General features: G+C 39.0%; 1 protein-coding gene across 6 annotated transcripts in view; it reads left to right on the top strand.

The window, feature by feature from the left end:
* Window positions 1-17,243, top strand: part of SLC24A2 (solute carrier family 24 member 2) — a 300,950-nt gene that overhangs the window by 180,307 nt on the left and 103,400 nt on the right. For 5 of the 6 annotated variants that reach the window (XM_075825879.1, XM_075825890.1, XM_075825856.1 and 2 more), the window contains 2 exons: window positions 8,583-8,615; window positions 13,266-13,377. In XM_075825879.1, the coding sequence (XP_075681994.1) occupies window positions 8,583-8,615; window positions 13,266-13,377 (145 nt within the window). The remainder of the gene's footprint in view (window positions 1-8,582; window positions 8,616-13,265; window positions 13,378-17,243) is intronic. The other variant, XM_075825867.1, reaches the window with a different exon arrangement.

Raw genomic sequence — 17,243 nt, 5'->3', positions numbered from 1 at the left:
TCCATTTTGGGGTACATGAGATTTTTTTTTTATCACGAATTTTTACATTTTTTGGGGGATGAGGAAACCAAAAAACAGCCATTCCAGCACGTTTCTTTTTTGTTTTTTTTTACAGTGTTCACCGTGCAGTATAAACAACATGTTAACTTCATTCTGCGGGGCGATACGATTACAGCGACACCAAATTTATATCGTTTTTTTACGTTTCACTACGTTCCCACAATAATAATACTCTTTTCTAAAAAAAATCATGTTTTAGTGTCGCCATTTTCTGAGAGCCGTAACTTTTTTATTTTTTCGTTGATATCGCTGCGATATTGTTTTATGCGTGGCGAACTGTAGTTTCTATTGGTACCATTTTGCGTTACTTGCAACTTTTTGATCACTTTTTATTAAATTTTTTTTGAGACAAGATGACCAAAAAATAAAATGCGGTCATAGTTTTTTATTAAAATTTTTTACGGTGTTCACCGTGCGGTAAAAATAATGTGATATTTTTATAGATCAGGCCGTTCCGAACGTGGCGATGCCTATTATGTATAGTTTTTTTTCATATTTTCATGTTTTTTTAATAATAAAGGAGTTGATCAGGGAAACAGGGCAAGTGTTGTTTTTATTATTTATTTATTATTTATTAACTTTTATTTATTTATTTTTCTTCCACTTTTTTTTTACATTTTTCACTTTTTCTTTTACACTGACCTGGGGACTTGAAGATCTGGTCTTCTGATCCCCGCTACGATGCACTGCAATACTTATGTAGTGCAGTGCATCGTAACTGTCATTTTTCATTTGACAGTTAGCGTATTAGGTCCTGCCTCGGGCAGGACCTAATAGGCTACCGTCCCTGTGCAACCAGGAAGCCTAGTAACGGCTTCCTGGTTGCCATAGCAACAATCGCCACCCACGATCCACCGCGGGGGGGCCCGGGGGTTACAGAGGGAGCTCCCTCCCTCTGTAAACCACTTCAATGCGGCGGACGTCATTGACAGCCGCATTGAAGGGGTTAAATGGCTGCGATCATATGTGGTATCGCCGCAACCGTAATGACTCCATTAATAAAGTTAATATGTAATTTAAACCGCAAAGTGAACACCGTAAAAAAAAAACGCAAAAAACCATGGCGAAATTGCAATTTTTTTCCATTGCCCCCCAAAAAAGTCATAATAAAAATGAATCAATAAGTCCCATGCACCCCAAAACAGTACCATTCAAAAGTATGTCTCGTCCCGCAAAAAAAAAGCCCAAAAAATCACTACATTGATGGAAAAATAAAAAAATTACAGCTCTTGGAAAGCAACGATGCAAAAACAAATAATTTTAGTTCAAAAGTGTTTTTATTGTGCAAAAGTCGTAAAATATAAAAAAAACCTCTACATATGTGGTATCGCCGTAATCGTACTGACCCATAGAATAAAGGTAACATCTTATTTACGTCACACAGTGAACGGCGTCAATTTAAAAACTCATAGAACAATGGCGGAATTTCAGTTTTTTTTTATAATCCCCCCCAAAAAGGTTAATAAAAGTTAATATAAAAATTATATGTACCCAAAAATGGTGCTATTAAAAAGCACAACTAATCCAGCAAAAAACAAGTCCTCATACAGCTATGTAGACGAAAAAATAAAAAGGTTATAGCTCTTTGAATGCGACTATAGAAAAACGAATAAAATAGCTTGGTCATTAGGGCCTAAAATGGGCTGGTCACTAAGGGGTTAATATACAGTAGAAAATAAAACATAACAAAAAAAAAGGAAAAAAATAAAAGGACTTGTACGTTCATATACTCTAGAAATGGTAAGTATGGCTATATTTCTAAGAGGAAACACGCTAAATCTAGAATCTCTCCTCCCGCCTATACTGTATTATTTAAAGGGTCATTAGAACTACACACTGCCAGAGGGTAATTATTCCACATATCCGAAACCTTGGAAAATTTGGCTGTACAACCACGATTTTGATAGACAATTATTTCAAAAGGTATCACAGAGTTTACTTACCCCACCCAAAGACTAAGGGTCGGGAGATGATCATTCATCCAGTGTTGTGCTATTATTTTCCGCGCCAAGAATAAAGTTTCTCTCAAAAAGATTTTGGTGTGTTGTCCACAAAACACATCATCCCACATACCAACTAAACAAATATTAGGACATAAAGGTATGGGCATAAGTAGCACGGAGGATAACAAGGAAATTATCTCTGTCCAGAAGCCTCGTTTGGGATTACAGGCCCATATCATGTGCCATAAGTCAGCCCCCGGAGTACTAAATCAAAAACAGTCAGCAGATGGTAGTCTACCCATTCTAAATAACCTTACAGGGGTTAAATATGACTCATGTATTGTACACAACTGGATCATTTTATTATTTGCTGATGGAGAGACATGAAGATAAGATTTTAAAATGTCATTCCAGTCATCTGACTGAAAATCTGGGACAGTAGCAGACATCAGACCCAGCGGACCTTGGGATTTAAGGATGCCAATCAACGGTAGTGAAGGGAAACATTTTTGACTCATTTTCCACTTGACTCTTTTTTTTCCTGCAAACTACAGATAAAATCTGCGAGGCAGATTTTGACCTGCCTGCACTTTCTTTCCGCGTTTTTCACTGTGTTTTTCGCTTTCTCTGCCTCCCATTGATTTAAATGGGTGATCAGAGGTGGAACCGCGGCAAGAAAGAACATGCCTCTGGCTGGTCCTTATAGGCTTGCTGTCAGATTGACTGTGAAGTTACACTGACAGTTGGAATACGTTACACTACTAGCTAGTGTAATGTATTCTAGCAGTGATCAGAGCTGCGGGTAAAAAAAGAATGTGAAAAGTAAAAAAACAAGTAAAAAAAAGTTCATAAATGTTTTATAAAAGTGTAAAAATAAAAGTTGTTTTTTTCCTATAATAAATCTTTTATAATAGGAAAAAAATTAAAACGTTAAAAATAAGTGCACATATTTGGTATCACCGCATTCGTAACAACCCAAACTATAAAACTATAATGTTATTTTTCCCAGACGGTGAACACCGCAAACAAAATAAATGAAAAACTGCCAGAATTGCTATTTTTTAATCACCAGCCCTCCCAAGATATAGAATAAAAAGTGATCAAAAAGTCGCATGTACCCCAAAATAGTATCAATAAAAACTGCAACTACAAGCCCTTACAAAGCTTTTTTGACAAAAAAATAAAAAAGTTATGGCTCTCAGAATATGGTGACACAGAAAATAAATTATTTTATAGAAAAGTGATTTTATTGTGCAAACGCTGCAAAACATTAAAAAAAACATTTACATATGGTATCGCCGTAATCGTACCGACCCGCAGAATAAAGTAAACCATAATTTATTGCGCACGGTGAACGCCGTAAGACATAAAGAATTTAAAACGCCAAAATCGCAGTTTTATGGTCACGTTAACTCTAAAAAAATAAATAATAAAAAGTGATCAAAAAGTTGTGTGTACTATAAAATGGTACCAATAAAAGCTATAGCTCGTCCCGCCAAAAATAAGCCCGCTCAATCGACCAAAAAATTAAAAAGTTATGCCTCTCATTTTTACCATATGGTGAAACACGTAAAAACAAAACCCCAAAAACAATGGAGAAATCATCGTTTTTTTTCAATTTCAGCCTGCAAATCATTTTTGTTCAGTTTCTCAGTACATTATATGGTACATTAAATGGTGTCAATAGAAACTACAACTCCTCCTGCAAAAAATAAGACCTCACAAACTCTATTGACGGAAAAATGAAAAAGTTATGGCTCTTGGAAGGCGTCGAGTTAAAAACAAAAATGAAAACGCAAAAATGATCAGTCCTGAAATGGTTTATTAATTTCTAATAAAAAAAATTTAGGACCACATATGGGGTATTGCCGTACTCGGGAGAAATGGCTTTATAGATGTTGGGGTGCATTTTCTCTTTTATCCCTTTTGAAAATTAAAAAATTCAAAATTTTAGTGGACAAAAACATTGATATTAATTTTCACGGCCTAATTCCACTAAATTCTACAAAAAACCTGTGGGGTCAAAATGCTAACTATACCCCTAGAAAAATTCCTTGAAGGGTGTAGTTACCAAAATAATGTCACTTTTGGGGGTTTCCACTGTTTTGGCACCGAAAACCATTCCAGCAAAATCTGCGCTCCAAAATCCAAAAGGCGCTCCTTCCCTTCTGAGCCCTGCTGTGGGTCCAAACAGCAGTTTATGACCACATATGGGGTATTGCCGTAATCGGGAGAAATTGCTTTACAAATGTTGGGGTGTTTTTTCTCCTATGTTTTATTAAAAAAAAATGTGATTTTCATCTTCACAGACTAATTCCACTAAATTCTGCAAAAAAACTGTGGGTTCAAAATTCTTACTATACCCCTAGAAAAATTCCTTGAGGGGTGTAGTTTCATAAATGGGGTCACTTTTGGGTGGTTTCGACTATTTAGGCACCACAAGACCACTTCAAACCTGACATGGTGCCTAAAATATATTCCTAAAAAAAGGAGACACCAAAATCCTCTATGTGCTCCTTTGCTTCTGAGGCCGGTGCTTCAGTCCATTACCCCACTAGGGCCACATGTTGGATATTTCTAAAACCTGCAGAATCTGGGCAATAAATATTGAGTTGCGTTTCTCTGGTAAAACCTTCTGTGTTACAGAAAAAAATGGATTACAAATTAATTTCAGCAAAAAAAATAATAATTTTTAAATTTCACCTCTACTTTGCTTTAATTCCTGTGAAACCCCTAAAGGATTAAAATACTTTCTGAATGCTGTTTTAAATACTTTGAGGGGTGCAGTTTTCAAAATGGCTGGATTTATGGGGATTTTCTAATATATAAGACCCTCAAAACCACTTCAGAACTGAACTAGTCCCTGAAAAAATAGTCTTTTGAAATTTTCTTAAAAATATGAGAAATTGCTGCTAAAGTTCTAAGCCTTGTAACGTCCTAGAAAAATAAAAGGACGTGAAAAATGATGCAAACATAAAGTAGACATATGGAAAATGTTAACAAGTAACTATTTTGTGTGGTATTACTATCTGTTTTACAAGTAGATACATTTAAATTTAGAAAAATGCTAATTTTTGCAAATTTTTTCTAAAATTTGACGTTTTTCACAAATAAATATTGAATATTTATTTTTTTCACTAACATAAAGTACAATATGTCATGAGAAAACAATCTTAGAATCGCTTGGATAGGTTAAAGCATTCCAAAGTTATTACCACATAAAGCGACACGTCAGATTTGAAAAAATCATCTGTGTCCACAAGGCCAAAACAGGCTGTGCCCTAAAGGAGTTAAATAAACAAAACAAAATATCAAAGCCTATACAACTGTGGGGCCACCTCCAAAGATTGGCACCCCCTGTATTCCGTGTACAAGTGAGGCCTCATGCACACGAACGTAAAAACGCCTGTAATTACGGCCCGTATTTACGGACACATAGACTTCTATTGGCCACGGGTACCTTCCCATATGTTTACGGGAAGGTGCCCGTGCCGTTGAAAAATATAGAACATGTCCTATTTCAGACCGTAATAACGGCACAGGCAGGCCCATAGAAGTCTATGGGGCTCCCGTAATTACGGGTGGCTACGTGTGTGCACCCGTAATTACAGGAGCGTTGCTAGGCCACGTCAAGGGATAGACGCTGTCCAGGGTGCTGAAAGAGTTAAAGAGGCTCTGTCACCAGATTTTGCTACCCCTATCTGCTATTGCAGCAGATAGGCGCTGCAATGTAGATTACAGTAACGTTTTTATTTTTAAAAAACGAGCATTTTTGGCCAAGTTATGACCATTTTTGTATTTATGCAAATGAGGCTTGCAAAAGTACAACTGGGCGTGTTGAAAAGTAAAAGTACAACTGGGCGTGTATTATGTGTGTACATCGGGGCGTTTTTACTTATTTTACTAGCTGGGCGTTCTGACGAGAAGTATCATCCACTTCTCTTCAGAACGCCCAGCTTCTGGCAGATCAAGCTGTGACGTCACTTCCCCAGGTCCTGCATCGTGTCAGACGAGCGAGGACACATCGGCACCAGAGGCTACAGTTGATTCTGCAGCAGCATCAGCGTTTGCAGGTAAGTAGCTACATCGACTTACCTGCAAACGCCGATGCTGCTGCAGAATCATCTGTAGCCTCTGGTGCCGATGTGTCCTCGCTCGTCCGACACGATGCAGGACCTGTGAGTGACGTCACAGCGTGATCTCTTGAGAACATGCTGTCTGCACTGCCAGAAGCTGGGCGTTCTGAAGAGAAGTGGATGATACTTCTCGTCAGAACGCCCAGCTAGTAAAAGAAGTAAAAACGCCCTGATGTACGCACATAATACACGCCCAGTTGTACTTTTACTTTTCAACACGCCCAGTTGTACTTTTGCAAGCCTCATTTGCATAAATACAAAAATGGTCATAACTTGGCCAAAAATGCTCGTTTTTTAAAAATAAAAACGTTACTGTAATCTACATTGCAGCGCCTATCTGCTGCAATAGCAGATAGGGGTTGCAAAATCTGGTGACAGAGCCTCTTTAACTGATCGGCAGTAACTCTTTCAGCACCCGGGACAGTGACTACTGCTGGAGTTAATAGTATTAAAAGTTAACTTACCTGCTTCTTCCTCCTGTGTACAAGTGAGGCCTCATGCACAGGAACGTAAAAACGCCTGTAATTACGAGCCGTAATTACGGCCCGTATTTACGGACCCATAGACTTCTATTGGCCACGGGTACCTTCCCATATGCTTACGGGAAGGTGCCCGTGCCGTTGAAAAATATAGAACATGTCCTATTTCAGACCGTAATAACGGCACAGGCAGGCCCATAGAAGTCTATGGGGCTCCCGTAATTACGGGTGGCTACGTGTGTGCACCCGTAATTACAGGAGCGTTGCTAGGCGACGTCAAGGGATAGACGCTGTCCAGGGTGCTAAAAGAGTTAACTGATCGGCAGTAACTCTTTCAGCACCCGGGACGGTGACTACCGCTGGAGTTAATAGTATTAAAAGTTAACTTACCTACTTCTTCCTCCAGTCCGGCCTCCCGGGATGACGTTTCATCCCATGTGACCGCTTCAGGCTGCAGCGGTCACATGGACTGCCGCGTCATCCAGGGAAGTCGAACTGGATGTCAAAAGAGAGACACGTCACCAAGACAACGGTACATATGAACTTCTTTTACTTTCAATCGCTGCGGAAACTCTGCCCGAAAGGGCTGCCCCTTCTCTCTTTCCAGCACTGATAGAAAGAAGGGGCTATCGATTAATGCAGAGAAAATGGGTCCGTAAATACAGGTGGAATACTGGTGACACTGGACCCGTATTTACGGGCACGGGTCCGTAAATACTGGTGGAATATGGGTCGAATACGTGTGACACAGACCCGAATTTACGCTACGATAGGCAAAAATATGGCTAAGAAGAGGAAATGCCATAAAACAATACAAGCCCCATTAATCATCTGAGAATGCCCTGCTCGGGGACTCCAGTGATAGGAAACTCCTGATGTCACTGTCCATATATGGACAGTGACGTCGGGAGTAGTGCTGGAGTCCCTGGCAGAGTGCCAGCTGATGTTCTGCTCAGTGACTCAAGTGATAGAAAAACCCTGAAGTCACTGTCCATATATGAACAGTGATGTCTGTAGTGGTGCTGGAGTCCCTGGCATAGCGCCAGTTGATGTTCTGCTTGGGGACTTCAGTTATAGGAAACTCCTGATGTCACTGTCCATATATAGGCAGTGACGTTGGGAGTAGTGCTGGAGTCCCTGGCAGAACGCCAGCTGATGTTCTGATCTGGGAGTCCAGCGATAGATAACCCCTGAAGTCACTGACCATATATGGACAGTGACGTCAGAGGCAGTACTGGAGTCCCCGGGCAGAGCATGAGATGACTCCAGCGATAGGCAATATGCCAGCCCCTTGCGGTCATGCGTTCATTACACACCGACACGAACGGCACAGGAAGCAAGTCCTCAGTCACGCGTCATTAATATTAGGCAAACAAAAGGATTTCCGGAAGCATTTCACCAGGTTTTAAATGCACGATTCAGTACAGAAGTAAAAATGAAAGTACATTAGTAAGTGACTTCATTTCACATAAAAATATAGGTCCCAAGCAATTTTTGATCCCCAGATAACCCCTTTAATAGCTGTTTTTAAATAATATTCAATGTTTGCTTTCCTGTGCCTTCCTTGATGCTGCTGGATACACTTTGAACACCATGTGGTGCCCATCTATGTTAGTAAATGTCATAACCCTTCACTGGATCGTTTTTAAAAATGTAAATGGAAAACATTTTTATCTATACAATGAATATGATATTTAATGAGTGTACAACCTTTAACTATTCCTTCTTAACATATTTCATATGACGTGGTTAATGTAAGTATTAAAATAGTTTGTTGAAGAGGAGGTACATGTATGTTCAATAATGTTACTGAAATATGGATTATTTTTGGTAGTTCATTAGTTTATTTAAATATATTGTTTTATGTTGTGCCTCAAAGTGTGCAAAAATGCTGTTCTATAAATGTTTAACAATGTTGCTTTGCATAGTGCTAAAGTAAATTCATACTTTTTCTTTCTATGCAGACTTGGACTGAGACTATACCATCCCCTAATAAGGTTAGTATCTAACATTAACAATTACACTATGTGTGCTGAGGATTAAGGCACAAATCAAAATGTGGCCTGTATGTTGTCTCGCATGCAAGTAAACCCACATATCCTTTAACCCCTTAGGTTCTGCCAATACGCCTTTTCACAGCAGTCACTAAGGGGCTTTATTCCGATACATAAGCCTTTTTGCGGTACATTGAAATAAGCCCGGCACGGTGTCCCATGCCGGGAGGAGCAGGTGCTCAGGTTTCTGATGACGGACTCCTGCTCTACTGGACGTGATCTGAGTTTCTTCTGATCGTGGAAGTTTAACCCCCTAGGTGCCATGGTCAGTAGCGACTGTGGCATCTATGTGGTTTACGGAGAAAACAGATAAAAACAAGGACATTTATACAAAAACACCGAAAAAGGCCATACTTACAAATGGACACAGCCAGGTCAGAAACGCTGATGAAGGCGAGTGAGCAGATGCTTTAAATAATAATAGCCACTCCCACTAGTCTTGAGGGGAGTGGTATGTGGTGCATGGGATGTGTAGTAAGGAATAATAAATGAATAGTGTATGTGCAAGTGTAATAATGTAAGTGAAATATAGGGGGCAGTAATGAGTAAAGTGCCTAAAAAATAATAAATAAATGAATAATGGGATGCAAGTGTGTGAAACATGGAGGGATAGTGTGTAAGTCATGAGGCGCAACGTGTGTAGCCAGGAAGAAGCCTATTTGTGACGCCTTGATAATTCATAGAGCGGGCTACCCTGCTTGCTAGGCCAAACAACAACACACCATGCTCTCCCAGCTTCAAAGACCCGGCTGTGTCCAAAGGAAGCAAATATAAGTAATAATGAAAAATACCTGGGGTATTAGTGATCATTTTGGCCAAAAGGACGCAAGCCTTTTTCCTTTTTCGGTGTTTTTGTATAAATGTCCTTGTTTTTATCTGTTTTGTCTGTACATCAGGAGCTTTTCGCTCCAGTTAGGGAGTTAGGGACTCGCAAGTCTGGGGATCCTTGTCGTGGATTGCGAGCTTGCGTCCTTGCATCCCATTATTCATTTATTTATTATTTTTTAGGCACTTTACTCATTACTGCCCCCTATATTTCACTTACATTATTACACTTGCACATACACTATTCATTTATTATTCCTTACTACACATCCCATGCACCACATACCACTCCGCTCAAGACTAGTGGGAGTGGCTATTATTATTTAAAGCATCTGCTCACTCGCCTTCATCAGCGTTTCTGACCTGGCTGTGTCCATTTGTAAGTATGGCCTTTTTCAGTGTTTTTGTGGTTTACGGAGGTAGGGGGCTCCCCCTGTCACCAATTGGTGGCCCTCGAATGCAATCACATTCAGCCAAAGTTTTTCTATGGCATCCGGGGATCTAACAAAGGCTCTCCGGCCGTCCCCCACTGTATGCCTATTAGGCCATGTCAGAGGCATGTCCTAATAGACTGCCTATTAGTTTTTCACTGACAGGCAGTAATCCTTTAGTTTAAGAATTATACCAAAGCATTGACATAGGCGCTGATATTTTTTTTGTTCTAAGAAATTATCTTAGCCTTTTTTTAAAGCCATCTACTGTTGCTGTTGTGACCTGCTTCTGCGGTAGACTATTCCATAGATCCACAGTTCTCACAGTAAAGACGCTTGTCACCTCTGGAGATTGAACCTTTTTTTTTTTATAGATGGAAGGAGTGCCCCCTTGTCTTGTGAGAGGATTTTACAGGGAACGGTTTTTCACCATATTTTTTGTACGGGCCACTTATATGCTTATGCAACTTAAAGGGGTTGTCCACTACCGGAAAACAGATGACTTATCCACCTAATAGGTCATCAATATATGATCGGTGGGGGTCGGACACCAAGACCCCGCACCGATCAGCTGCTACGGCTGCCTCCGGGCACCAGACATCCATGCCGGATGCAGATGGCTCCGGTCACGGAATAGCGGCTGAGCTGCAGTACTACAGTTCTGCTCTTATTCATGTGAATAGGAGCAGAGCTGCAGTTCTGCACCACGGCCGCTATGCAATGTACGGAGCCAACTGCTTCCGGCTCCGTACATTGCATACAGTGCAATGACATCCAGAGCCCACAGGCAGCCGAAGCAGCTGATCCGTGTGGGGTCCGGGTGTCTAACCCCCACCGATCGTATACTGATGACCTATTCGGTGGATAGGTCATCAGTTATCTGGTAGTGGACAACCCCTTTAATCATGTCGCCTCTTAGTCGTCTTTTTTCAAGGCTCAATAAGTGTAATTATTTTAATCTTTCCTCATAACTTAGATTCTCCGTGCCTCTTATTAATTTGGTTGCGCTTCTTTGTATTTTTTCCAACTCCAGGGCATTTTTTCTATGTACTGGAGCCCAAAACTAAACTGCATATTCTAGATGAGGCAGCACTAAGGCTTTGTAAAGTGGTAATATTATATCCCTGTCCCGCGAGTCCATGCCTCTTTTAATACATGACAGTATCCTGCTGGCCTTAGAAGCAGCTGATTGACATTGCATGCAGTTATTTAGTCATCTACAAGTACACCCAGATTCTTCTCAACAAGTGACTCCCCCAGTATAGCTCCCTCTAAGACATATGATGCATGCAGATTGTTTATACCCAGATGCATAACTTTACATTCATCCACATTAAACCTCATTTGCCAAGTAGATGCCCAAACACTCAAGACAGCTTGTAATTCATGAAGATCTTCCATAGACTGAACAATACTATATAGCTTGGTGTCATCTGCAAAGTTAGAAAAAGTGCTATTAATCCCATCCTCTATATCAGGGGTCTCAAACTCGGCCGGGTAAGTGGGCCACAAATAGAAAAAATGTGAAGTTGACGGGCCGCTTTACTTTCAAATTTGATACAATACAAAATTATTGTTAATCAATTAGTTATTTGAACTACTATAATAATACTACATTACTATAATACTACATTACCATAATACTACCGCTAGGTTTAAAATGTGAGATATTTCTCCACGTGCTTATTTCAACAATCCAGTTTTCCAGTTTAAAGAGGCTCTGTCACCAGATTATAAGTGGCCTATCTTCTACATAATGTGATCGGCGCTGTAATGTAGATTACAGCAGTGTTTTTTTATTTAAAAAAACAATCATTTTTGACAGAGTTATGACCTATTTTAGCTTTATGCTAACGACTCTCTTAATAGACAACTGGGCGTGTTTTACTTTTTGACCAAGTGGGCATTGTGGAGAGAAGTGTATGACGCTGCCCAATCAGGGACCAATCAGCTTCATACACTTCTCTTCATTCATTTACACAGCACATAGTGATCTTACTAGATCACTATGTGCTGTCACATACACACACATTAACGTTACTGAAGTGTCCTGACAGTGAATAGACATCACTACCAGCCAGGACTTGATGTCTATTCATAAAAACAGGTTGGTTTGACAACTTCTGTCTTGAGTAAATCCATGTTGGTTGTCACTTATAATACTATTTTCTCCCACATACTCCTGTATATAGGCCTTTAAGAGACCCTCAAACATTTTTCCTATGATTGATGTTAAGCTTACTGGTTTATAATTGCCCGGGGAAGACCTAAAGCCCTTTTTTAAAATAGGCACCACATTTGCCCTGCGCCAGTCCCTTGGCACTATACCAGTCACTAGAGAATCTCTGAATATTATGAAGAGAGGGACAGAAATAACTGAACTAAGCTCTTTAAGAACTCTTGGGTGTAACCCATCTGCTCCCAGGGGCTTGGGTAAATTTATTTTATTTAACTTAGCTTGGACCATATCATCAACTGATATATTAATAGCACTGGCATCGTCTACATTAGCTGCTCTTTCTTCTGTTGTATATTCAGAGCTAAAGAACCCATTTAGTAACTCTGCCTTCTCTTGATCCACCGTGACCAACTCCCCATTACCACTATTTAGGGGTCCTACTAGTTTTGACCTTGGCTTTTTTGCATTTATATACTGTACTTAATTGTTTTTGGGGGATTTGCTTTGCTGTCTTTGGTCACCTGCTTTCATTTTGTAGTTTTGCTGATTTTATAATCTTTTTACATATTTTATTAAGCTCTTTGTAATTTTCAAAGTCTGAAGCTGAACACTCAGATTTGTATTTTTTAAATGCCGTCTTTTTGACATCTATTCTTTTTTTTTTACCGTTTTTACAGTTGGTGTAAGCCATGTGGGGTTTAATTTTAATCTTTTATACTTGTTGTGGAATACATTTTGCACCATAATTATCCAAAGTAGATTTTAAGATCTCCCATTTCTCATTTGTACCATTATTTGACATTAGTTCTTCCCAGTCTATATCCTGAATTGCAGCCCTTAACCTGGGAAAATGGGCCTTCTTAAAATGAAGTGCTTTTGCCCTCGCAGCCTTTGTTTTTTACAGTATAGGTAAAATGAAATTATATTGTGGTCATTGTTACTAAGGTTTTCATGAACAGTTACTTTTACAACAAGCTCTGCATTATTAGGACTTACCAGATCCAACAGAGCATGACTTCTTGTCGGCTCTTCCAAAAACTTGCCCATAATGTTATACTGCAACAAGTTGAGGACATTTCTACGCTTTGCGGTTGAAGCAGAATGTAATGATGCTAATTAACAAAGTTCTTATTTTATATGTTCTTTTTACTATTTTAGCAGACCAAACCAAGATTACAGCGAGGTGGCAGTTCAGCATCACTACATAATAGTCTCATGAGGAATAGCATCTTCCAGCTAATGATACACACACTCGATCCTCTTTCTGAAGGTAAGATCGTTCTGATTTATATTCCTCTAAGGCTCTGTTCACATCTGCTTTGTTGCTTCTGTTTTTAACGGAAGCCACAATGCTGTGACGGATCTGTCGTATGACGGTGACCAGTGGCTCCTGACAGACCCCATTGACTTTTAATGGGGCTCGTCGGGTTCCAAGAGGTGTCTATCGCTTTGTCAGGAAAACAGCACTGCTTTCGGCACTATTTTTACCGTAAAATATTATGGAATCTGTAACGGAGTCTCCTACTGGAGCCTCTGACACAAAGGTGACCGGAGCCTTACAAATGATTTAACTACTTTATTGGCATTGTTATACAAAGTATAATTTATTGACAACATATTTATGTTTAAATATTATTGGTTTGTCAAAAATAAAATTTTAGTCAAAGCCAGGAGTGGTTCTTTAAGGTAGGAATTATACTTGTCCTCTTTTCTGTAGCCACTTCTGGCTTTGGCATGAAAAAAAAATTCACCAAAAACTACACTGTGTGAATCCAGTCTAATTGTAATTAACTCTGTCAGTGTGGTTTTTGGCAAATATATTTATATATATAGCTTTGACACTGGAAATTATTTTTATATTAAAATCTGGCATGCATGACATTTCATAATAACAGGTAAAAAGTCAATACAGAATGAGCAACTGGCTATTCATTGCTGTTGAAATCCATTACACTGTAATTTTAGCTTGTTTACATTGTGTGCAAGTTACTATTTTTTACATTTTAAACCCTACATTTACTTTGTGGGTTTTGGACATAAAACTACATGGGTTTACAGGTAATATGAGTTCTGGGATAGGAAAAAAAATATTTGGCTAACTAAAACTTTATAAAGTAAACTTAAACTGAAAAACACTGTTGTTGAAACTCATGTTTTAAAAAATCAAATATAGAAACAGTAATTTGTTAATTCCAGTACATTGATGAAACATGTGGAGGCGAATAAGCAAATAGAATCTGTGCATTGGCTGTTTGATCCAGCCTTAGATAGTTCAGGTAGAGGTAGTTTAGGTAGGGATTAAATAATTTTAATTAAATAATTACACAAACACAAATCTAATAAAGACTTTTAACCTAGTATAAATAAAAGTTAAAGGTACACTCCGGGCAAAAATAATACATGCTATGTTAGGTCTAGTACAGGAATGATGTAAGAAACACTGTGTTATGCACTGCCCCTCAGGGCCAGTACTAGGCATAACACAGTATATCAGTTCTGCCCAGAAAATTCCTTCAAAGTGTACCTATGGTTAATTTATTTTCTTGCATAATCAAGTAATAGATAAGTGAATATATAAAACGTTAATATATCTTATCAAGAGAAAGTGGCATCTTCCTCACCTTCCAGCAACCTCTAGTTCCCCTTACCTTGTTTGCAGATTGTAAATGTTTGGAAACCTCCTGCATATTTATCTACATTATTAGGCCTGATTCACATGAGCGCTGCGCATCTCGGACGAAAAAAACTGCAGTTTTTCACGTTCGAGCTGCATCCGTGCTTAGCACTGCGGGACGCGATGTCACGCATCCACCATAGTTGAGAGTCTATGGAGGGATGCGTGATGCGTGAAAAGATAGGACATGTCCTATTTTCCCACAGACACTTCACACGGTCCGTTGAAACAACGGCTGTGTGAACGGCGACATTGAATTACATAGGTCCGTGGTACGGCTGCTGTTTCAACGGCCACTCCATGGACGTCTAACACGCTCATGTGAATAAGGCCTTATAGTAATAAGTGAATGGGGGAGGGGGGTTGCATCTTTTCACTCTGCGTGTTTCTCTGAAACTCCACTCTGTGAGAGGGGGAGCTAAGTTTTACATTGTTGAGAAGTTATAATATTGTGAATTAGTTATATATTTTTTTTATTTTGTTTTGTTATCACAGGAGAAAACTGTTTCTGATATTTTTCATTGTCATAAAATCTCATTCTGTTTCTTTTTAATTTAAATTCTGCTCAAAACGGAAGTTTTTTATAGGCTATGTACACGTTTAAAATTGTTTTGTTTCGTTTTTTTAATAAAAATGTCAGTCAATCTGATTGGTGCAAATTTCTAAATACTTTTTATTAAAAATAATTTTTACTTTTTGAGACGCAGCTGCTTTGTATTCTGTATACAGAGCAGCTGTATCGTGCGCTAAGACCTGAATCCATCAGGACTCCTTTAGACAAGAGGAACATAAACACCTTATAAAACTTACTAATGGTGATAAAACACATTATTGATAGACAGATATAATAACGAAAATCACAGCTCAGCCTCCCTGATTGTATACTTGCCCTATCTTCTACCTAATCTAATAAGCACTTTAATGTAGATAAGTAATGTGTTGTTTATTTTAAAAAAAACTTTTATTTTTGACAAAGTTATGAGCATTTTAAGTGTTATGCTAATTTGTTCTTAATGCCCAAGTGGGCGTTGTAAAGAGAAGTAAATTACGCTAACCAATCAGCCTCATACACTTCTCTTCACTCATGTCCAGCTTAATCCACAGCACAGTGTGATCTCGCGAGATCTCGCTGTGCTATCACTTACTCTTACACTTAGTTCCTTCACACAAGTGACGGGAGAATGACCGGACATCGCTTCCAGCCTGGAGGTGATGTCTGGTCATACTTCCATCGCTTGTGTGAAGGAACTATGGGAGTAAGTGACAGCACAGCGTGATCTCGCAAGATCACACTGTGCTGTGGATTAAGCTGGACATGAATGGAGAGAAGTGTATGACACTGATTGGTCAGCGTCATACACTTCTCTTTACTATGCCCACTTGGTCAAGAGTAAAAAAACGCCCGCTTGGGCATTAAGAACAAACTTGCATAACACTTAAAATGCTCATAACTTTGTCAAAAATAAACGTTCTTTTAAAAAAAAAACACATTATCTACATTAAAGCGCTTATTATATTAGGTAGAAGATAGGGCAGTTATAATATGTAATATATATATAATATTGAATATTGAGGGAGGAATAACAACACTGTCCTTACCAGGCATAGTCAGAAGGCATGGATGGTACTGGACCCATATGCTCAAGTGTTGGTGTTCTGAGGCAACATGGTATTAGTAGCATAGCATAGGAGAAGAGAAAGCACGGTGAAATCTGAAAAAAACCAAAACAATATTGCGTCTCATATGAATCGGACAGGATGCTGGATTTCAGGGCATTAAGTAAAATATATATAAAAGAAGTTCGGAGTTTAATAAGAAATCAAGTCAGGAGTGCTATGATGAAAAGTTGTCTTTCTGCTGGAGGTCTTCTTTAATAGTCACTGTTTTATTCATAAACAACATGCTAGAGTCTGTATAATAATGATTATGAAAACTTTCATGTTTGACCCTTTTTAATGTTAAATCCTACTTTGTTGCAATGCATGTATAATTTTCTTATCAAAGATCTCTTGTGATTAATTAGGTTAAACTAAAATTGGAGCCATATTTTTTCCCCAAAAATATATTTGGGGACCATCAAAAATGCCATCTTTGATTTTCATATTGCTAATAGGTGTGAATCTTTTAATAAAATGATTTAAAGACTTTATGGCCTCGATCCATTTCCGTAATAAAGTTTCAACTTTAAAGGGGATGTCTCACGATGACAGCCTCGTTCCATATGCCTTATTAAGGCATATGGACCTCAGAGGGGTTCCCTTCCTCAGGGCTAGCCAAGCACTGGCGGACTTGGCGTGTCCATGCATTCAATGGACGGCATCTGCAGGGGAAATGTATAGCCAGAGGCGTCGTTCCCCAGCGTTCACAGCTAATCACTGTAGATTAGGGAAGTGAGACCCATGCCAGGATGTTTTTCAAAAGAGGTTGTCTTTGTGAGAGAAATATGAAATATTTGATACTC

Source organism: Rhinoderma darwinii, chromosome 1, assembly GCF_050947455.1.
Source record: "Rhinoderma darwinii isolate aRhiDar2 chromosome 1, aRhiDar2.hap1, whole genome shotgun sequence".
Taxonomy (NCBI): domain Eukaryota; kingdom Metazoa; phylum Chordata; class Amphibia; order Anura; family Rhinodermatidae; genus Rhinoderma; species Rhinoderma darwinii.
This window is presented reverse-complemented; position numbering and strand designations above follow the sequence as displayed.